This window comes from Lithobates pipiens, unplaced genomic scaffold (assembly GCF_037356315.1).
Source record: "Lithobates pipiens isolate NorthernLeopardFrog02 unplaced genomic scaffold, aLitPip1_a1.2 Scaffold_1, whole genome shotgun sequence".
Lineage (NCBI taxonomy): Eukaryota > Metazoa > Chordata > Amphibia > Anura > Ranidae > Lithobates > Lithobates pipiens.
In genome coordinates this window covers 228,619,676-228,643,955 of record NW_027507685.1, presented here as the reverse complement: position 1 = coordinate 228,643,955, position 24,280 = coordinate 228,619,676, and the positions used below count along the sequence as shown (strand labels likewise).

Here is a 24,280-nt window from a genome sequence, read left to right as displayed (position 1 = left end):
TGGGGTCAGTGCTACAACTATACTACTGACATGTCACGCTTTAAAATTGCGCACACTTGTGGAATGGCACCAAACTTCAGTACTTATAAATCTCCATAGGTGACGCTTACATTTTTTTTACAGATTACATGTTTAGAGTTACAGAGGAGATCTAGTTCTAGAATTATTGCTCTCATTCTAATGATCGTGGCGTATGTAACCTGTGTGTATCTGGCTCCGATACTATCCAGTGCCTCACCAGCCACTCACAGCACGTCCCTTCTGGAACTCCCTACCCCAATCTCTGGCTATCTCCTACCCTATCCGTCTTCAGGCAAACCCTTAAGCCCCGTACACACGAGAGGACTTATGTCCGACAGACTTCCGAAGGAGTTCTGCCGGAGTTCTGCCGGACTTTTCGACTGAGCGGACTTGGCCACACACAATCACACTAAACTCACACTAAACTCCGACGGATTCGAACGTGATGACGTACGACTGGACTCGAATAAGGAAGTTCATAGCCAGTAGCCAATAGCTGCCCTAGCGTCGGTTTTAGTCCGTCGGAATAGCATACACACGAGCAAATTTTTCAGAGGGACCGGGTCCGGCGGAGTTCCGTCGGAAAAATTTGAAGCATGTTCCATATTCTAAAGTCCGTCAGACTTTTGCGAATCAAAAGTCCGTTGCAGCCCACACACCATTGAATAGTCTGACGGAATCAGTCCGTCGGACTTTGGATGTTCAAAAGTCCGCTCGTGTGTACGTGGCATTAGAAATCATATTTTCAGAGTCTTTACCACCTCCCCCTAACAACTGAACTTTACTTCCTCCATCAGCTCATCCATCACAGTTATTACCTTTTGTATCGCTTGCCCCTCCCTATTAGATTGTAAGCTCTCGGGTATGGGGGCCTCTCATCCTTCTTGTATTAACTTGCATTGTAATATCTCCATTTATAAAGACTCTACAGAGTTGTCTAGAAGTAGATCCAGAGAAAGTCTATTCCACATGAAGACAGATCTTATTATAAAGAAGAATATACAGGGAATTCTACTCACCAGAACACACTTGAGCAGGGTGAGCCGTCAGTAAATCTCCCTCCTGTATGATATACATGGCTGGGAGTGGGACCCCAAATACTGAGGAGACACTGACATCCACTGACACTGTCAGGAGCCAATGAGTGATCCTGAGCTTTTAGCCAATAGGAAAATTCACACGAGTTGATCAGTAGTTGCTGGGTAGAGAGTACTTGATAGTGATGGGAAGTCCGGATCTTTAAAATGAATCGGTTCATTTCGAACTGCTCACTGAAATGAACGGATTCAATGAATCGATTCTTCGGTTCACTTGCTGAGTCTACTGACAAGCAAGTGAACCGAAGCTCTGATTCAACCACATTAAATGAGTAGAATCAGAAGTCTGATTCACACAGAAGGTTGGCAGGTCCTGGGGACGTTTACTTTGATTTAGTTCATCGGCGCAGAGCACAATTGTTGTCAATTGACAATTATTCCACTGTTGTCAGATTAGCGCAGTGTCATGAATTTTGATCCTACACAAACAGCTGTGTTAGGCTGGGTTCACACTTGTGCGATGCGGGAACCCTGCGATTCCACGACGGGTTCCTGCATCGCACCCAACTCGCACGACAGTTCACAACGACATATGCGAACTGCTGGGGAGTGTCATACAATGTTAATAACACCCCCATTTCAGCTCGCAAGTCGCACTGCAAAATGTCAGTTTGGACATGAATCGGATCGCATGAGTGCTATGCGATCCGATTCTGGTGCGGACCAAAAAAAGGGTCCTGTGCGAGTTTAGTCCGAATGCGATACGATTTCAGCCATACTATCTGTATGGCTGAAATCGCATTGCACAGACATCGCCTGTGAGTTGCACTGCAGTGCAAATCGCATGCGATTTTGCACTATGCAGCAGTGTGAACTGGCCCTGATTCTAGGTTTCTGCAAATTTGATGGATAGCAATGTTACCTGTGAAGTTGCCCCAGAATGCAGTTCACATGCACACAATCCCCACTTTTCATTTAGGCTCTGTTTCCACTTGTGCAACTTGTCCTGCGACTTGGGACTGCAAAGTTGTATGACAAGAAGTACCTAATGATTTCCAATGAGTACCATTCATATCTGTGCGACTTCAAGTCACAGCGACTTCAAAGTAGTCCCTGCACTACTTTGGTCCCATTGTAATGTGACTTGAGGTCCATAAACCTCCAGAATACACAGGCATGGCTTCAAGTCGTGGCAGAATCGTGCAACTTTCTGGCTTTTCAGGCTAACGCAGCCTGAAAGTTGCACAATTCTGCCGCAATTTTGATGCGACTTTAAAGCAATGCCTGTGTATTCTGGAGGTCTATGGATCTCAAGTTGCATCAAAGTGGGACCAAAGTAGTGCAGGGACTACTTTGAAGTCGCACAGATACGAATAATACTCATTGGAAATCATAGAGTACAAAGTCGCAGGACAAGTTGCACAAGTGGAAATGGAGCCTAAATGAAAAGTGGGTTTTTGTGCATGTGAACTCCATTCTGGTGGGCCAACTTCACAGTTAACATTGATAGCCATCAGATTTTCCCATAGTCTTTACAGCGCATGCGCAGGAATGATGATCAGATTTTACTACCACTACCATGGGCGAAGTACCCCTGGTAGTAAAATTCAATTGTTAAGGCTATTTTCACACTTGTGCGACTTAAAAAGTCAAGTGCTTTTGCCATGATTTTTGTCACGACTTGAAGCAATGTCTGTGTAATCTGGAGGTCTCTGCCACAAGTCGCATCAAAGTCGGACAAAAGTAGTACAAAAACTACTTTGAAGTCGCACAGATATGAACTGAACTCATTGGAAATCATGGGGTGTGACTTGTCATGTGACTTTGCAGTCTCAAGTCGCAGGACAAGTCGCATGAGTGTGAAAGGGCCTTAGGCTGTCCGTACCACCTGATCACTGCTGCTACCTCATTGGTTTAGTGTATTGTTTTACTGGTGGTGACTTGTGGTTCTTTCAGTGTACTGGGTTCTAAAAACTGATCTGATTCTTTAACTCGGTAACTTGTACGATTCTTTAACTCGGTGTACTGTGCACTCCTGGCTCTTGTTTTAAGTTTGTATCCAGTTCCTGAGTGTCGCTGTGCTTTGAGTCAGCTGATTGGTTGCAGGGAGGGGCCGAGGTCTCTCACTCTAGGATCATATTACCACTGCCAGCTCTGCTGCTCTGCTATGTACTGAGTGCAGTGAAATGTTTCAAACGAATCAGTTCACTGAAAAGAATTGATTCAAAAGAACGATTCGTTCATGAACTGCACATCACTAGTACTTGAAAAGGTTGCAAAGCTTTAACACGCAGGGGGAGAAAGTGAGAATAAAATCTGGATTTTCTTCACAAACAAAATGACAGAAGAATGAGCTTAGAGCTGGGAATTTCCACATCCCGAGGAAAGATTACTGCAGCACTGAGCAGACCAAGGCGTGTTCACACAGGCTTCAGCAGAGTGAACAGCAAGCTTTGACAAAGCATGTGCAGAGATTTCAGGACGCTTTGTTGAAGTTTTTGAAGTATCATACAGCTCCAGTTTGTAAATGTTTAACACAGAAACTAATGGGAGTGCTGACTGTCAATTTAAGCAAGCTTCTAGCAGGCTTTCAACAAGCTTCCAGAAGTTCTGAAGCCTGCCAGCAGCTTGTTTAAACGCAGCAATCAACACTCCCATTAGGTTCTGTGTTTAAAGCAGACCTCCACCCTAAAGTAGAAGTTCTACTCATCGGAACCCCCCCTCCGGTGCCACAATTGGGAGGTGCTTCCGGGAGTAGCTAGCCGCAGAAGCCCCGCTATATATATATATATATATATATATATATATATATATATATATATATATATATATATATATATATATATATTACACACACACAAACATATACTTAGTATTATAGTAGACGAAGGCTATGAATTCTGATGCAGTCAATCCACTTGTTGGTAATATTTTTTTCCAGATTAGATGAACTGGATCATCGCATGGATCAGTTCGCCATGGTGTTACAAACGCTCTTGAGTCGCATGGCTCACCTGGAATCTCCCATTGTGGCTACCCCGATACAACCTATGTTGCAGGCTGACCCTGCTGCTGCTCCAGTCTCTGTGCAGGCACCCTCCATGAGTATTACCTCTATTAGGAGGTATGTCTGGCTCCACTTCCCCAGCGATTTTAGGGCGATCCAGTTCAATGCAGAGGGTTTCTCAACCAGGATGATATACTTTGAGATTCTGCCCCAGGCGTTTCCCATGGACAGAAGCAAAGTAGGTTTGTGATAGCTTTGCTTTCTAAGAGAGCCTTGGCCTGAGCAAACCCTCTATAGGAGACACAAAAATCTGTTGTCTTGAGTTGGCTTTATTTAAAAGGGTATTTGACATTCATTCATGCTTCGCTTCTGCTGCAGAGTGCCTCGTTTCCATTGAACAGAGTATGAGAACTGTTGCCGACTATGCCTTTGAATTCTGTACTCTGGCAGCAGAGGTTCTGTGAAACAATGAGGCCCTTGTGGCTGCTTGTTCTCATGGTCTCACGGATACCATCAAGGATGAGATAGCAGCCCGAGATATACCCACTGAGCTGGAGAAGTTGATCATATTTGCCATCCTCATTGACTCCAGACTCAGAAAGACTCATTTAAGGAGCGCTTGCGGAAGCCCCCTGTACGAGCTTTGCAGTTCCATCTGTGCCTCCCTCACCTCCCATGCCTCCTGGTACCGAGTGGGGCAGTGAAGGTGAACCCATGCACTTGGGTTTCACACGTCTCTGCGGATGAGAGAGCCTTTAGACCCCATTCTCACCTGAGCGTTTTGTAGCTTGACGCCTGAAGCTACAAAACGCTGGAGGGGAAAAAATCCATTATTCTCAATGGAGATGGTTCACATCTCCACTCCAAGTCGCCTGAAGCCCTACGCCTGAAGCTCAAACAAGTTCCAGACCGCGAGAATCGGGCTGATTTGGGCGTTTTTCTTCTTTTAACATTGGTGACCTTTTGCCCTGCACAAATTCGCGGCAAAAAAACGCTGCAAATCGCGGTAAAAAACGCCGCAAAAAACGCTTGAAAACGCTACGCTCAGGTGTGAATGCAGCCTTAGGAGGAGGGAGAGATTGTGCCTTTATTGTGGCCAGGCAGGTCACTTTTTGAAGTCCTGTCCTACCCGTCCAGGGAACGCTGCAGCCTTGAGGTCCTGTCACAGACAGACCTTAGGTGCCGTTGTTTCATCCCCAGTTATCCAGAAGGATAAGCCCCTGGTTTTGGTCACCGTTTCTTGGGAGTTGTCCAAGCCACAGGCTCTAATCGACTCTGGGGCTGCAGGTCTGTTCATTGATGCTGCCTTTGTATCGAAGCACTCGATACTGCTGTGCCTGCGTGACACTCCACTTGCCATTGAGATTCTTGATGGAAGACGTTTACAGCCTGCCCATGTGACTCATGAAATAATTCCATTGTCCATGGCCGTAGGGGCTCTCCACCATGAGATAATCCAATTCCAAGTTATTTCCTCACCTAAGTTTCTGCTCGGTATTGGTTATCCTTGGTTACAGAGGCACAATCCCTCTTTTGATTGGCTCAGTGCTGAGGCTCTCTCCTGGTCACCACAATGCAGTGAGACATGCTTCCAGAAGGTAGCCAAGGTCCTGTGCACCTCTTCACTCTCCTCCCTGCTGGAGGAGTACTGCGATCTTAGCGATGTCTTTGACAAAGTTCAAGCTGGTAGTTTGCCTCCACACTGGCCGAATGATCACGCAATTGACCTTCAACCTGGTACCCCTCTCGTGGCCCGGGTATATCCTTTGTCGGTCTTGGAGGATAAGGCCATGGAGGAGTATGTTGCAGACATGCTCTCGAGGTTTCATCCTCAAATCCTCGTCTCCTGCTGGTGCTGGTTTCTTCTTTGTGAAGAAGAGTGGTAAACTGAGACCTTTGATTAAAGGTGTCTCAATTGTCTCACGATTAAGAATGCCTATCCGATTCCATTGATTACAGAGTTATTTGACCACCTCAAGGGAGCAACGGTTTTACAAAGCTTGATTTGAGAGGGGCATACAATCTTGTGAGGATTAAGGAGGACGACGAGTGGAAAACTGAGTTTAATACCAGAACAAGCCAATATGAGTACCTTATGAATGAAAATGTCCCTGGACTCAGCATCAGTGGGAATAAACATGACCTCAGTGTAGGTGGAGGTGTAGTGCCCCATCATTGTATTGGGGGGAGGAATATTACCTCATTGTTGGTATCAGTGGAAGGAATAGTACCTCACTGTTGGTGTCAGTGGAAGAAATCGTGCCCCATTGTTGGTGTCAGTGGAAGAAATAGTACCTCATTGTTGGTGTCAACGGAGGAAATAGTGCCCCATTGTTGGTGTCAGCGGAAGGCATAGTACCTCATTGTTGGTGTCAATGGAAGGCATAGTACCTCATTGTTGGTGTCAGTGGGAGGCCTCATATCATCAGCAGGAATAGTGCCCCCAGGGCCGGATAAAAGCTAGCAAATGTCTGCATGTGGAGAGCACTGGGTTAAACCAACAAGTCCTACTTTTCATCATTACTTTCCATTTTTATACTATTTTTAAATAATGTGGACATTTAAAGGTTGTATGGAATGTTTAGTGCACTATTACATATTTTATTGGTAAATCGTAGATTTTATTAGAGGTGTACATCAGACCACATAGAGGACACATTGAGGAGGATAGGAGGACCGAGGAGATAAAGCTGGCCAGAGACCAATCTAAGTTCATCTGGTTTATCAGCGATCACTAAAATTTAGATCAGTGTGTGACCGTCCCAGTTCTACAGAATGCGATCGTGTGATTAACTTCTGTCAAATAAACTAAAAAACGTTTGTTGATCGATGTCCTGTTGTCAGGGGGGAGTCTCGCTGTCAGAATACGGTGTCCTGTGTGGATGGAGGAATCTGTCGGTTGTCTCTTATTCTGACTGCTGGCTGAATAAAAGAACAGGCCCGTCTATGGCCAGCTTTAGTCCCATATGAAGGATCACTGGAAGCTCTGCATTTGTCACCTATTATTTGCCGAATTAAGCTTGTCCCGATTATTTTCCCGGGATTTTGGTTTTGTCTTGGGAAAATCGGGAATGTTTTAGGCTAACAACTGCAGTGGGCTACACAAAGATGGCCACCGCCGTTGCCACAATTATTGTTTACCCTTGTGTAAAGTGGAGAGGAGAGGGCAGCCAATCGGCTTCTCTCTTCAGTGGCTGCAGGGATTGGAGACCCCTCCCCTCTCCACTGAACACAACAGGAAGAGATCAGCCGCCGCCAAAACCTCCACCCCTGTAGAACAACGTGATCGCTCCCCTTCAGATTAATGATAGCTCAGACCCCCCTCCAGTACAGTAGAAAGCAAAGCAACGTGGCACAGAGCGAGGAAAACATGTCATGCTGATTAACCTGCCTAGATACAGGGGGTCCCCAGGTTACTAACAAGACAGGGACTGTAGGTTTGTTCTTAAAGTGGTTGTAAACCCTTACAAACCACTTTGACCTACAGGAAAGACTAAATTAAAGCGGAGGTCCACCCTAAAGTGGACCTTCCGCTCATCGGAACCCTCCCCCCCTCCGGCGCCACAATTGCCACCTTTCAGGGGGGAGGGGGGTGCAGATACCTGTACAGTACAGGTATCTGCACCCACTTCCGGGATAGCTCTCTGTGGAAAGGGGCGTAGATTACGCCCCTTTCCGCAAGTGCCCGCCCCTTCCTGCAAGTGCCCCGCTGCCTGCTGGGAAACACACAGATCCCAGAGGCAGTGGGGACCGTCCTTATTGCGCAGCGCGACTTGCGCATGCGCAGTAGGGAACCGGGAAATGAAGCCGAAAGGCTCCATTTCCTGATTCCCATACCCAAGATGGCGGCGGCAGCACCCGAGAGACGATCTAGAGATCGGCTTCGGGTGCCGACATCGCGGGCGCGCTGGACAGGTAAGTGTCACTATTTTAAAAGTCAGCAGCTGCAGTATTTGTAGCTGCTGGCTTTAAAAAAAAAAAAAAAACGCGGAGTCCCGGCGGACTCCCGCTTTAAGGCTTACCTGTAGGTCCAAGAAATATCTCCTAAACCTACACTGTTTAGGAGATATTTACTAAAAGACAGTGACAGCTGTCTACGGTGCATGTGCCGTAGACAGCGGCGCACAGGCGCACCATCGCCGTTAGCGGCATGCCGCTGCTAATGGCGATATGCCGTTAGTGACGGCTCCCCTGGGGGGGCCGGAGCAGCGATACCCGGAAGAAGATGGACGCTCTGTACTACAGGGGACAGCGGTGACATTGCTGGCTCCTGTGTCAGGTAAGTGACACATAATGGGCTACTATGCGATGCATAGTTTCCCATTATGCTTTACCTTTGCAGGGAGACAAAGAGGAAGTAAACCCATCAGGGTTTACTTCCTCTTTAAGTTGAATCTGTAAGTCGGAACAGGTAAATTTTTTAAGTGTAGCTCCAGCCAAAAAATCTATTTTTAAGCTTTTTGGATAACATAGGGAAGGGTTATCACCCCTGTAACATTTGTTTAGCTGTCTGTGCCCCTGTACAGAAGATTTCACCTCACTTTCTGTCCCAATGATAATTGGATTTTGAAAATTTTGGGCTGTTAGGGAAACAAGGATTGGTGATAAAGCATCAGTGGAGACACCTTTTTCCCATATTAACTCTTACAGGAGAGAATTTCCCTTCTTAGTGGTAGATTTCCTCTCACTTCCTGTTATTTCCCTCAGTTTGTAAGTAGGAGTCATTGTACTTGTTATTATTAAAGCCAATGTGGCAGTTAATGATTTCCTTGAAGAGCCATGTTATTCCAAGGTGATTAACCACTTCGCGCCCGCGCTATAGCCAAAAGACGGGTACAGCGCGGACGCTAACTGCTGGGAGGCCGTCCCTAGACATCCTCCTGTTTACTTCCCCAATGCGCACCACCACTGGCACGCATCGGGGAAGTTCTGTGCCGGCCGTGTCCCCCGGACACAGCCAGTCACAGATCACTGTAAACGGCCAATCACAGCAGCAGTTTACAGCGTGATCGGCGTGCCCAATCATCTCTCATCGCCGGCTCTCCCTCCTCACACAGACAGCGTGTGAGGAGGGAGAGATGAACCGCTGCATCTCTGCTGCGGTCAGTGTAAAAAATAAATAAATAAAATAAAAATAAAGTGCCTATCTGTCCCCACTGCCACCTGTCAGTGCCACCTGTCCTCAGTGCCATGTATAAGTGCCATCTGTCATCAGTGCCACGTGTCATAAGTGCCATCTGTCATCAGTGCCACGTGTCATCAGTGCCACGTAGTGCCATATGTCATCAGTGCCATATCAGTGTCACGTGTCATCAGTGCCACATATTAGTGCCAGTGCCACCTGTCAGTGTCACGTGCCATCTGTTACCAGTGTCATGTGTCATCAATGCCAGGTATCAGTGCCACCTGTCATCAGTGTCACGTGTCATCAGTGCCACGTATTAGTTCATCTGTCATCAGTGCCACGTATTAGTGCCACGTGTCATCAGTGCCACGTATAATTGCCATCGGTCATCAGTGCCACATATTAGTGCCATCTGTCAGTGTCACGTGTCATCAGTGCCACGTCGGTGTCACGTGTCATTGTCCTGGTGCTCCAGGGCCTTCAAAAGTGTAATAGGTAGTCAACAAGTTAGATGTGTAATTTATGCTCCTAGAACACGTGATGTTACTCCCTGCATGTTGGGCCTCTCTATGTGGCCAGGCTGTGGAAAAGTCCCACACATGTGGTATCGTAATACTCAGGAGGAGTAACAGAATTTATTTGTGGTATACACATGCCACGTGAGAGAAATAACCTATTACAATTATAATTTTGTGGAAAAAATTAAAATAAAATATCTTCATTTTGCAAAGAATTGTGGGAAAAAATGACAACATCAAAAAGCTCACCATTCCTCTTACTAAATACCTTGGAATGTCTACTTTCAAAAAAGGGGTAATTGGGGGGTATTTGTACTTTCCTGGCTTGTTCGGGTCACAAGAAATGAGATAGACCACCAGTACATCAGGTGTGATCAATTTTGTGTGATTCGCACCACAGCTTGTAGACTCTCTAACTTTCACAAAGACCAAATAATATCCACTAATTTGGGTTATTTTTTACCAAAGATATGTAGTAGTATAAATTGTGTCCAAAATTTATGAAGAAAAATTAATAATTTGCAAAATTTTATTACAGAAACAAAGAAAATGCGTTTTTTTTCCCCAAAATTTTCGTTATTTTTTCATTTATAGCACAAAAAATAAAAACCCAGAGGTGATCGAATACCACCAAAAGAAAGCTCTATTTGTGGGAAAAAAATGAGAAAATTTTAATTTGGGTACAGTGTTGCATGACTGAGTAATTGTCATTCAAAGTGTGAGAGCACCGAAAGCTGAAAATTGGTCTGGGCAGGAGGGGTGTTTAAAGCGGGAGTCCGCCGGGACTCCGCGTTTTTTTTTTTTTTTTTTTTAAGTCAGCAGCTACAAATACTGCAGCTGCTGACTTTTAAAATAGTGACACTTACCTGTCCAGCGCGCCCGCAATGTCGGCACCCGAAGCCGATCTCTAGATCGTCACTCGAGTGCTGCCGCCGCCATCTTGGGTATGGGAATCAGGAAATGGAGCCTTTCGGCTTCATTTCCCGGTTCCCTACTGCGCATGCGCGAGCCGCGCTGCGCAATGAGGACAGTCCCCGCTGCCTCTGGGATCTGTGTGTTTCCCAGCAGGCAGCGGGGCACTTGCGGAAGGGGGCGGGCACTTGCGGAAAGGGGCGTAATCTACGCCCCTTTCCGCAGAGAGCTAGCCCGGAAGTAGGTGCAGTTACCTGGATTATCCAGATAACTGCACCCCCCTCCCCCCCGAAAGGTGCCAATTGTGGCGCCGGAGGGGGGGAGGATTCCGATGAGCGGAAGGTCCATTTTAGGGTGGACCTCCGCTTTAAGTGCCCAGTAAGCAAGTGGTTAAGGGGTTACTCGGATGTTTGCCTGAGATTGTTATATTTATGTCCATAAATAGGAACTACAAGAGCCAGCATGCCTGGCTTGTTTTTATACTAAAATGGCATCTCATCCAGCATAGACACCATTAGGTACAGTAAGTGGTTTGTAGAACTACAAGAACCAGCATGACTTGTTTGCTATATAATGACATTGCAGCACCCAGCATGGTCTAGGGTCCCCGATACTAGTGATACCAGGAGATAAGTGGTCTGTGGAACTGCAAGAGCCAGGATGCCTGGCTTGTACTAAAATGGAATCCCATCCAGCAAAGACACCATTAGATACAGTAAGTGGTTTGTAAAACTACAAGAACAAGCCTGACTTGTTTGCTATATAATGACATTGCACCACCCACCTTGGTCTGGTCTCCAGAACTACAAGAGCCAGCATGCACTAGGGTACTTGGTATGATTACAGCATTTACAGATAACTAGGCTGAGGAACTACAAGAGCCAAGATGCCTTGTTTGCTGCATAAAGACATTGCTTCATCCAGCATGATCTGGGGTCCCTGATACTAGTAGTGTTGTAGGATCTGGGGCTGCTGTCCCTCCATCCCTCTCCCCCCCTTTCCCTCTCCATACCTCATTCATCTCAAACTCTAACCACACCCCCTTTGAGCCACACCCACTATTTCCCATAAACCATGCCCGTTTTTTGCACACCCCGCATTTTTATTTTTTCCCTATGTCACGCCTACAAACACATGCCCCGCTCCCTAATGATAATGTAACACCGCCAACAGCCAAAAAAAAGTGTCCCTAATTTTTTTTTTACAATGTTGGCAAATATGATATAGATATTATAACTCACACACACCCATCATATACCGGCGCTGTACTCACCAGAATGGACTCCTATGACAGACACACAGAGGAGTGCGGCGGCCACAAAGAGCCTCATTCTCTTCTTTGTACGGAACCAGAACCGTCCTCTCACCTCACCCACTTCTACTGATACTGATTGGGTGATAATTATCTACCATCCAATAGAGAAATTCATACACTAATGATCACCAGTTGCTGGGCAGAGGCAGTGTGAAAAGGTTGTCTAGTTGAGGAATAGATTTGGAGAAAGTGAAAGTAAAATGCTGAGATGTTTTCAACAAACATGATGACAGAGGAGCTCAGGGCGGGGAATTCCACATCCTGAGCCATGATCACTGAGCGGGGAGATGTGATTGGTTGGCACAGGAACTGAAGCCTTGTTACTGGCAGCCATTTTGTCATTTACAGTTCAGAATAGAAAAGATGATTTTTTTTTATCAGATTGTGATAAGCCCCCCATACCCACCGGCCAGGGTTGTAGGGAAGGGGTCCTTGTCCCTTCCCAGAAATGACCTGGAAGTGGCAGGAGGGCACCTCTCCCGCCGCCTCTTAAAGTGATCCCCCCGGCAAATCCACCGACGGGACCATTTTAATTTGATGTAGAATTGGCCACAGTAAACAATTATACTGTGCTGGCTGCTGCCATAATACCGTATTTAACAGCAAAGTAATGATGTATATTTACTGTGGGCAGTCGTCAAGTGGTTTTTAAAGTTCACCTTTTTTTTTTCTAAAATCCAGCTCCCCTATGTAGCAATTTAATATTAATATAACTCTGTTGCAGAAAAAAAAGCTTTATATTAATGAGGGAATGTGAGTTCTCGCGACACAGAGATGTGAATGGGGCCTGACAGCTTAGTGTCTCCATGCACTCCCTCCTATGTACTTGTATAAATCTGGCCATACACTATTCAACCTGATTGTACCATTTCCTTTAGATCTGACATCAACTATGTAGGGCCTGTCTGATTTTCATACATAGTGAACGGATAGAGAGATGGGTCCTCCTATTCCATACTTTTGGTAAAGCTAAATGTAATTATACAGAGATTGTACAATCAGGTTGCATACTGTTGAATAATTGAGCGAATTGTATAGCACTACCTATGTGCACTGAATCGCCTCAGGGTTTTTGCCGCCGATGTCCATCAGTGGTATAGCACAGTCCTTTACCCCATAGGGTCCCAACGTGCTTACAAACACATCGACATACACATATTATGGCCAATTTTTAGACGGGGTCTAATTAACCTACCAGCAGGTCTTTGGAGTGTGGGAGGAAACCGGAGTACCTGGAGGAAACCCACAGAGGCACAGGGAGAACATGCAAACTCCAGGCAGATGGTGCCGTGGTCGGGATTTGAACCAGCGACCCTATTGCTGCTGAAAGTGCTAACCACTACACTCCTGTGCTGTTCACATTTCTGCGAAGTGTTAACTCATTCCTGCATTTGTTTTTTTGGGCATTTTTGCTCGTCATACACAGGGAACGTCTATTCATTTGAATGGGCTGCCCTACTCACAACAAGAAGCTCCAGAACTTTTTTTAAAGCGAAGAGTGGGTGCGTTTTTTATTGTGCTTTTCGGTGCGTTTACACCAAGGAATAAGAAAAGGAAGGAGGAAGAAGGGAAGGAAAAAACGGATAGGAATAATTGAAAAGCGGGGGGGGGGGGGGGATAGAGAAAAAAGGAAGGGGGAGAGGAAAAAAAAAACCCGCTTTTCTTATTCTTTGGTTCTTTTTCCTCTTCATTCCACCCCCTTTCCCTTTCTCCCCCCCTTCCCACTTCCCCACCATTTGTTGTGTCCATAGTTTCTAGCACTGACCCATTGTCACCTTACCATTTTTCAACGATGCTCTTTTGTGCTCATAGCCTCTCCTCTGTCCGCCCCGGAGGGGGGGGAGGGGGGGGCGACTACCCCTTATCGGGTGCCTCTCTTGGTACTACGGGGTGCCTCCCGGGCCATCTATGGTAAGCTACTTATAATTCTATAGATTCTCCAAGATCAATCTACTATGTATTGTTACCCAAGTGTCCGTTACACTCAAACTTACCAAGTTTGAAATTTGTATAAGGCCCCTTTCACATTGGGGCGGGAGCGGCGTCGGCGGTAAAGCGCCGCTATTTTTAGCGGCGCTTTATCGTCGTATTAGCGGCGGTCTGCAGGCGCTAGCGGGGTGGTTTTAACCCCCACTAGCGGCCGAAAAAGGGTTAAAACCGCCCGCAAAGCGCCGCTGCAGCGGCACTTTGCCGGCAGTATTGCCGCGCTGTCCCATTGATTTCAATGGGTAGGAGCGGTGAATACACAGCTCCTTCACCGCTCCAAAGATGCGGCTAGCAGGACTTTTTTCACTGTCCTGCAGGCGCACCGCTTCAGTGTGAAACCCCTTCAGCTTTCACACTGGAGTGAAAGGGGCCGGTTTTTTTCAGGCGCTCATGTAGAGGACTCTGTCAGGATATCATTTTAAAGGCAGAGTATCTGTTTGGGACTTTATATGAGGTAAAGACCATTTACGGCATATAGCTCCATCCCTATCTATTGGAAATATCATAAGAGGAAAGGGGCAAGGGAAAAAATTGGGATGTTATATGAAGCATGCAGTCTCTTGGAGAGTACAAGCTTCAAATAAAGTCCAAATTTTTTTCCCTTGCCCCTTTCCCCTTATATTTCCGTCAGGATATATATCCAAGTTTTCTTGTATTAGGACCTACGTGTCCATTACCGGTTCTCATGTGCACAGTGTATGGACCTCCGTACCAACTGTTTTTAACTGTGTCTATTTTCTAATAAATCTACATTTTCTTTTTAATTGGTTCACTCCTCGGGTACTGAGATAGTCCTCGGCTTTTTTTAATGCTATAGAATGTTTGGAGCAGCTCCAGGTACTTCCCCACTTTCCAAAGATAATGTTATGCCGCGAAAATCGTGATCTTTATTCTAAGCAAAAAAATTGTGATTCTCATTTTAGCCAGAATCGGCTGTAAGTACTGGAAATATCTCCTAAACCTGCACCGTTTAGGAGATATTTACATTGCATGCAGCCATTGACCTCACTGGCGCATGCGCTCTGAAGGAACGGCCACGACTGCCATTCCTGCCGAGGCCAGTGCCGTGAGTGGCAGCTCCCGCACGTATGTGTGGGAGTGACGTCATCGCAGGTCTGGCCAATCACAGCGCTGGAGCCAGCGAATTCGGAAGAAACTCCGGGGAAAGTGTAAGCCGTGTCAGCGGTCTGCGGGCACCACTGGAACAGCTTCTTTCTCGCGACCCATGGCTGGGCACTTAAAGAGCCACATACATTGTGCCCAGCCGTGCCATTCTGCCAACGTATATGTGCAGGAGGCGGTCCTTAAGCGGTTAATGGGATAATAATGAAGCTGCTTTGCTGGTGATACTGATGGAGTTATTGCAAACCAATTTCCAAAGGCTTTTTTTCTAGTGATATCAAGAATGTATATATATATATATATATATACACACATTTTTTTTTTTTTTTTTTTTTGGGCAAGTTACCACAACACCATTATCCCGTAGTCCCTTGTCAATTTTACATTGTATTTTTTTAAATGTATGGTACATTTAAAAAACTAGAGATCCGTCGTGTGCTGTGAGGATCAGAGGAGATCGATTGACTGCTGGCTTACCATTGCCTTCAGATTACAGGCTCATTCTGACCTTAGGGGTCTCCTTTGGAGGTAGGGGGCTGGGGAAAGGTGTGATACTCCACGGATTGCTGCTGACTGGATTGGAGGAATCTGAAATCGATCACTTTCTACACATGCACTTCACGTCTTCTATATGACCTGTTTGATGAAGACTCAGTACATTCACGTTTGCAAATTACTGCACTGGTTGGACTTTGCACCTTTTCCTTTTTTTTACTTTGACTTTTATTATTTTGCATTTCATGCCATTTCTTACACTTTAGCGATTTTTTTTGCATTTTATGTGTTTATGTTATTTATGGTTTTGTTTGCACCTTTATGCACTTTAGACCTTCCTATTCCTATTGGATCCTTCTTGCAATTTATGTGAAGAGTTTGGCACTTTATCCACTTAAGGACCGCCGCATGCCATTGTACGTCATCACAATGGCATGTACCGGCACAAGCACGTACATGTACGTGCTTGCCTTCCGCTGGATGCGGCGGTCCGTTTCGCTGCAGGAGCGATCAGGGATGAGGGGATGGCCGTTGGTTTCTGGCCACCCCCTTCTCGACCGCAACTGGCGAATGAGAAGCTTCCTCCCTCTGTGTATAGTAAACACAGGCAGGGAGGAAGTGATGTCATTCTCCTCGGGGCGGTCTTAATGACCGGACTACGAGGAGAAGTGAAAGTAAGTGTGCACCAACACTACACTAATACATAGGTACACAACCCCCCCCCCCCGATCGCCAACCGCCCCCCCCCCCCCCCCAGTCACAGTGTCACTGATTGCAGTGATCAGTAAATAAATGATCACTGCATTCAGTGTCAGTTGTAACAGTAAAAACTGTCAGGGCAGTTAGTGTTAGGTCCAGGGTAGCCCCCTACCACCCCCCAATAAAGGTTTAACCCCCTGACTGCCCCTAGAGTTAACCCTTTCACCCCCTTTTGCCAGTGTTACTAAGAGATCATTTTTCTGATCGCTGCATTAGTGTCGCTAGGTAGCTAGTTATTTTTTTAGGTTCACCGCCAGGTTTTTATAGCGCTAGGTACCCCCATATACTACCCAATAATGGTTTTAACCCCCTGATTGCCCCTAGTTAACCCTTTCACCAGCGATCACAGTATAAGTGTCACTGGTGACGCTAGTTAGCCAGTTATTTAGGTTCCCCGTCAGGTTTTTATATAGCGCCAGGGACCCCCATATACTACCTAATAAAAATTTGAACCCCCTGATTGCCCCTAGTTAACCCTTTCACCACTGATCACCGTATAAGTGTTATGGGTGACTCTGATTAGTTTGCTTTTTATAGCACCCGGGCACCCAGCATTTATTACCCAATAAAGGTTTAACCCCCTGATCACCCGGCGGTAGATATCAATTAGTTTTAGGGTCAGGGTCTGAGTCGCCCCAGGCAGCGCTAGGCTAGTGCCAGTACCGCTAACACCCACGCGCAAAGCATAAACCTCCCGTAGTGGTATAGAATCTGAACAGATCAATATCTGATCAGATCTATACTAGCGTCCCCAGAAGTTTAGGGTTCCAAAAAAAACGCATTGTTAGCGGGATCAGCCCAGATACCTGCTGGCACCTGCGTTTTGCCCCTCCGCCCAGCCCACCCAAGTGCAGTATCGATCGATCACTATCACTTACAAAACACTAAACACATAACTGCAGCGTTCGCAGAGTCAGGCCCGATCCCTGCGATCGCTAACAGTTTTTTTTGGTAGCGTTTTATATTTAAATCCGGAAGGCAGTGCTTGGTTTTCGGGTCCCGTACGTGGCTAGGATCCCAAAAAGTCCCCCACATGTGGTATCCCCGTACTCGGGAGAAGCAGCAGAAATTATTTTGGGGTGTAATTTGACTTATGCCTATAGCATGTGTGAGCAATATATCATTTAGTGACAACTTTGTGCAAAAAATAAATAAATTGTAATATTCCTGCAACTTGTGGCAAAATATAAAATATTTCATGGACTCAACATGCCCCTCAGTAAATAGCTTGGGGTGTCTACTTTCCAAAATTGGGTCATTTGGGGGGGTTTTGTGCTATTTTGGCATTTTATGGCCTTCGAAACTGTGATAGGTAGTGAGGAGTGAAAGCAAAAATTTGCACCCTTAGAAATCCTGAAGGTGGTGATTAGTTTTCGGGGTGCCGTACGTGGCTAGACTCCCAAAAAGTCCCACATATGTGGTATCCCCGTACTCAGGAGAAGCAGCAGAATATATTTTGGGGTGCAATTCCACATATAACTATGGTATGTGTGAGCAATATATCATTTAGTGACAACTTTTTGTAAACTTTTTTTTTTTTGTGTCATTATTCAATCGCTTGGGACAAAAAAAAAAAAAAATTCAATGGGCTCAACATGCCACTCAGCAATTTCCTTGGGTTGTCTACTTTCCAAAATGGGGTCATTTGGGGGGGGGGGTTGTACTGCCCTGCCATTTTAGCACCTCAAGAAATGAGATAGGCAGTCGTAAATTAAAAGCTGTGTAAATTCCAGAAAATGTACTCTAGTTTGTAGACGCTATAACTTTTGCGCAAACCAATAAATATACGCTTATTGACATTTTTTTTTACCAAAGACATGTGGCTGAATAAATTTTGCCCTAAATGTATGACTAAAATTGAGTTTATTCGATTTTTCTTATAACAAAAAGTAGAAAATATATTTTTTTCTCAAAATTTTCGGTCTTTTTCCATTTATATCGCAAAAAATAAAAATCGCAGAGGCAATCAAATACCATCAAAAGAAAGCTCTATTTGTGGGAAGAAAAGGACGCAAATTTCGTTTGGGTACAACATTGCATGACCGCGCAATTACCAGTTAAAGCAGTGCAGTGCGAAATTGTAAAAAGACCTCTGGTCCTTAGGCTGAAAATTGGTCCGGTGGTTATGCGATTTTATGCAACTTTTTTCACTTTATGCGGTTTTTTTGGTTAATTGTTCCATTTTGTGATTGCGATCCACTCCCATGCATTCTATGTGATTGCTATCCACTCCTTGCACTTTATGTGAAGGCTTTGGCATTGTATGTGATTTTTTTTTCACTTTATGTGATTTTTGGTTAATCGTTTTGCTTTATGATTGCTATCCACTCCTTTTTAGAGCTATTGGTTATGTTTGATTATTATTGGTTTCTTTTATCATATGGATTTAGTCAATCTGGTGATGTTACACTGCTGATTTTTTTGTTTATTTTATTCATCTTGACCACTCACTTCTCCTTACTGCAGTTAACGCCACATATTTATTTTTATTTGATTACCTGAACCAGTACAGTGTCTCTATATATATATATATATATACACACACACATATAATATATATATATATACATATACACACATATATACACACACACATACATACATATATATATATATATATATATACACACATACATACATATACATACATATATATATATATATATATATATATATATATATATATATATACATATACATATGTATGTGTATATATATGTGTGAGTGTGTGTATAAGATTTGTCTATACTCCAGATTTTCTGATCATTATTATGAAACTATATTGAGTGTCTATCTATATTTATATTACTATATTACCATGGTATGTATTCCGATCATGGACTACCCCCAGGGGTTATTGATTATAAATTAAATCATTTCATCTACTCACATGTATTTATTAATTTTATTTTCAATTGACATGCTTCATTTAAAGTCCCACTTGCCCCCCTCTTCTTTTTATACAATTTACCCGGGATGGAAGCATGCCATTGCTACTTGGTACTGCGGCAGGTCACTTCTCTTAAATCAATATAGCCCCACAGCAACAATAGATCCCCAGCAGCCTGCATAAGTAAATTCCACCCAACAACATAACACTCCCAGAAACAATAGACCCCCATCATCAACAATAGACCCAGATACAACAATAGATCCCCCATCAAAAGTACACAACAACAATAGATCCCTAGCAGCCTGCATTAGTAGACTCCCCCCTTCAACAATAGATCCCTATCAGGAACAATTGATCCCCCAGCAACATTAGACCCCATGCAATAATATATCCCCCACCTGCAAAAACAGACCCCCCAGCAACATTAGACCCCATGCAATAATATATCCCCCACCAGCAAAAACAGACCCCCCAGCAACAATAGATCCCCCAGTAGCCAGCATCAATAGACTCTCCAGTACACACTGCCATTACGTACATTTAGCACTGTGTTCCTGCTGAAAAAAGCCCCGGTCTTCCTGTACAGAGACGCCCATCCCCCTCCCGGTGTTTGCAGTACAGAGTGAGGTGAAATCACCCCAATGGGGTCATAGAAAGCGATAAATATCTAAAAACTTTCTCATCCCTCCCTACCCAAAACTAAAGGAACAGCTTTAAGTCTCAATCCCCAATAATCCCCCACAGCTCTCACTGATACATTCAGCCACATCTCAATGTAGTAAAAAGAAACTGTTTTTACACCATCAACACAAAATGGTTCCCTCGGTTATTTTCATATGAAGAACTTCCTTTAATTGAAGATGAACAAATAGCTGACCTGGACTAGAGACGCTCATACATGGAATGATCAGATCTCTTTATATATAAACAATCTGATCTGAGAAGTCCTAATAGGTAGAATCACCATAAACTCCTATTTGTGTTCTGCCTCCTAACTTTCTGTGATGAGGAAGGACGGCTTTATAGACTCCCCTGTGTGTCTGTATTGTCATCGGTGTCCATAGTCTACGGGGCCACAAATGTCACACCAAACAAAGCGCCTGCTCCTTTATTCAAGTTACATAGAAGCCCATTACATAAATACAAGCCCTATAACCCATAATGGGATTCCTCTAGTAGTGCATTGTCACATAGGTGTGACTGGAGACTTCACAAAAACTGCATAAAGAGCCCCCTCCAGCCATTTACATGAGCCGCAAAGTATTAATACTCAAACATAAAATGATTGGTTACACCGGGGGGCTCCAAACATTTCCAAAGAGCCAGTTTACTGTCCTTCAGACTTTAGGGGGGCCGGATTGTGGCCAGTGAGGGTAAAAAATGTCCCGGGCCCAGCACCAATGAGAATAAACATGACCTCGGTGTTGGTGGTCAGTAGGAGTAATGCCCCATCATTGGTATTGGGGGGAGGAAAAGTACCCCATTGTTGGTGTCAGTGGAAGGAATAGTGCCTCACATCATTAGCAGGAATAGCTAGCAAAGGTCTGCAGTGTGGAGAGCACTGGGTTATACCAACAAGTTCTACTTTTCATCACGACTTTCCATTTTTATACTATTTTTTAAAAATGTGGACATTTAAATGTTGTATGGAATGTTTAGTGCTCTATTACATATGTGATTGGTAAATCATACATTAGAGGTGTACATCAGACCACATAGAGGACACATTGAGGAGGAAAGGAGGAGCGAGGAGATAAATCTGGCCAGAGACAAATGGAAATTTGATCTGGATTATCAGCGATCACTCAAATTTCCATCAGTGTGTGGACTGTCCAGTTCTACAGAATGTGATCGTTTGATCGTCTTCTGTCAAACAAACAAGTAGAAGGTTTGTTGATGGATGTACAGTCAGTGGGGAGTCTCGCTGTCAGAATACGATGTCCTGTGTGGATGGAGGAATCCGTCATTCCACGTACACACAACCGGACTTTCCGGCAGAAAAGGTCCGACGGTCTTCCCAACGGAGTTCCGACCAAATGGACTTGTCCACACACCAAAGTCCGTTCATTTTTGAACATGATGACATATGACAGGACTAGAGAAGGAAGTTCAATATCCAGTAGCCAATCGCTGTCCTGGGATCGTATTTGGTCCGTTGGACCGGTGTTGTAAAATTTCATGCGACCCGTGATTTTCGCTCACCCCGTCACTTCCGGTGAGGCTACGTCATTCGCACAGCTGACGGCGGGCCTTTACTGCGCATGTGTCAATCCCCTGCCCTTAACAGCGCATGCGCTGTAGATTTATTCTCACGGTGGAGAAAAATTATAGCCTCGAGTGGGCGGAGACTTGCGGGTGGGCGGGCGGAGCTGAACAGATGCTCAGGACGTCCCCGCCCACCCCAAGATTTTCTTCACTGGTGAAGAAAAATCATGGCTTCAAGCTGTGTTAGACCAAAATTATAGACTCAAGCGCCCCTCCATCTTGCTACACCCCACACTCGTCCACACAAAGGATACACTGAGAAGGGTGAAAACGGACATGAAGGGCAAAAGTTGTATTTGGGTGAATGGGAGGATTATATCCTGAGGGGGGGAGGGGAGGAAGGTAAGTGACAAACTCACCTTACAATGGAGAGGATACTCGGCTCCACCGGTGACCCCACACCCCAGAATATGGAGGCCAGTGACCCCACACCCCAGAATATGGAGGCTGGCTCCAGCGGTGACCCCACAGTGCAGAATATGGGGGCCGGTGACCCCACACCCCAGAATATGGAGGCCGGCTACACCGGTGACCCCATAGTGCAGAATATGGGGGCCGGTGACCCCACAGTGCAGAATATGGAGGCCGGTGACCCCACACCCCAGAATATGGAGGCCAGCTCCACCGGTGACCCCACACCCCAGAATATGGAGGCCAGTGACCCCACACCCCAGAATATGGAGGCCGGCTACACCGGTGACCCCAGTTGTATTTGGGTGAATGGGAGGATTATATCCTGAGGGGGGGAGGGGAGGAAGGTAAGTGACAAACTCACCTTACAATGGAGAGGATACTCGGCTCCACCGGTGACCCCACACCCCAGAATATGGAGGCCAGTGACCCCACACCCCAGAATATGGAGGCTGGCTCCAGCGGTGACCCCACAGTGCAGAATATGGGGGCCGGTGACCCCACACCCCAGAATATGGAGGCCGGCTACACCGGTGACCCCATAGTGCAGAATATGGGGGCCGGTGACCCCACAGTGCAGAATATGGAGGCCGGTGACCCCACACCCCAGAATATGGAGGCCAGCTCCACCGGTGACCCCACACCCCAGAATATGGAGGCCAGTGACCCCACACCCCAGAATATGGAGGCCGGCTACACCGGTGACCCCACACACCAGAATATGGAGGCCAGTGACCCCACACCCCAGAATATGGAGGCCGGCTACACCGGTGACCCCACACACCAGAATATGGAGGCCAGTGACCCCACACCCCAGAATATGGAGGCCGGCTACACCGGTGACCCCACACACCAGAATATGGAGGCCAGTGACCCCACACCCCAGAATATGGAGGCCGGCTACACCGGTGACCCCACACACCAGAATATGGAGGCCAGTGACCCCACACCCCAGAATATGGAGGCCGGCTCCAGCGGTGACCCCACAGTGCAGAATATGGGGGCCGGTGACCCCACACCCCAGAATATGGAGGCCGGCTCCAGCGGTGACCCCATAGTGCAGAATATGGGGGCCGGTGACCCCACAGTGCAGAATATGGAGGCCGGTGACCCCACACCCCAGAATATGGAGGCCGGCTACACCGGTGACCCCACACACCAGAATATGGAGGCCAGTGACCCCACACCCCAGAATATGGAGGCCGGCTACACCGGTGACCCCACACACCAGAATATGGAGGCCAGTGACCCCACACCCCAGAATATGGAGGCCGGCTACACCGGTGACCCCACACACCAGAATATGGAGGCCAGTGACCCCACACCCCAGAATATGGAGGCCGGCTCCAGTGGTGACCCCACAGTGCAGAATATGGGGGCCGGTGACCCCACACCCCAGAATATGGAGACCGGCTCCAGCGGTGACCCCATAGTGCAGAATATGGGGGCCGGTGACCCCACAGTGCAGAATATGGAGGCCGGTGACCCCACACCCCAGAATATGGAGGCCGGCTACACCGGTGACCCCACACACCAGAATATGGAGGCCAGTGACCCCACACCCCAGAATATGGAGGCCGGCTACACCGGTGACCCCACACACCAGAATATGGAGGCCAGTGACCCCACACCCCAGAATATGGAGGCCGGCTCCAGCGGTGACCCCATAGTGCAGAATATGGGGGCCGGCTCCACCGGTGACCCCACATCCCAGAATATGGAGGCCAGTGACCCCACACCCCAGAATATGGAGGCTGGCTCCAGCGGTGACCCCACAGTGCAGAATATGGAGTCCGGACTCATCAGTGACCCCAAAATATGCAGGCTGATCTCACTGGTGACCCCACATTCCAGAATATGGAGGCCGGGCTTACTGGTGATCCTGGAATATGGAGGCTGATCTCACTGGTGACCCCACACCCCAGAATATGGAGTCCGGACTCATCGGTGACCCCAGAATATGGTGGGTGGAGCCACACTCACTCTTCTAGGGGTTCACTAGGTCTTGCAGGTTTACATGCCATCACTCACCCTTAGGAGTCCCTCCTGCCACGTCTCTACCAGGTGCTGGTCTGTGAGCGTCTATTAATGGGTAGCAATGTGGCTGGGACCGGCTGACAAGGCTGCAGAGAACAATATACAGGGGCCCCCGATCCATAGAATGGTGGAATCCCCATATACAAGGCTGCCCCCCCCCCCCAAAGTGTCCACCAACTCAGGGGTCCCCAGCCTCAGGTGGAGGACAATGACAACTTCTCTTGTCTAGTTTCAGGTATGGGGGGAGAAGATGGGACTTCCGGGCTCAGGATGTGTCTAACAGGAGAAGAACAAAGAAAAGGATGGGGGGTGATGACACATGGCATGGAGAGGATGGGGGATGATGACACATGGCATGAAGAGGATGGGGGATAACA

General features: G+C 46.5%; 2 protein-coding genes across 2 annotated transcripts in view; both read right to left on the bottom strand.

Moving 5' to 3' along the window:
- Window positions 1-12,003, bottom strand: part of LOC143984154 (class I histocompatibility antigen, F10 alpha chain-like) — a 148,473-nt gene extending 136,470 nt beyond the window's left edge. Inside the window, exon 1 of the mRNA XM_077484462.1 lies at window positions 11,894-12,003. Coding sequence (XP_077340588.1) covers window positions 11,894-11,951 — 58 coding nt within the window. The 5' untranslated portion in view covers window positions 11,952-12,003. The remainder of the gene's footprint in view (window positions 1-11,893) is intronic.
- The window catches only part of LOC143984105 (class I histocompatibility antigen, F10 alpha chain-like), a 907,941-nt gene that overhangs the window by 548,596 nt on the left and 335,065 nt on the right, over window positions 1-24,280 (bottom strand). The window lies entirely within an intron of this gene.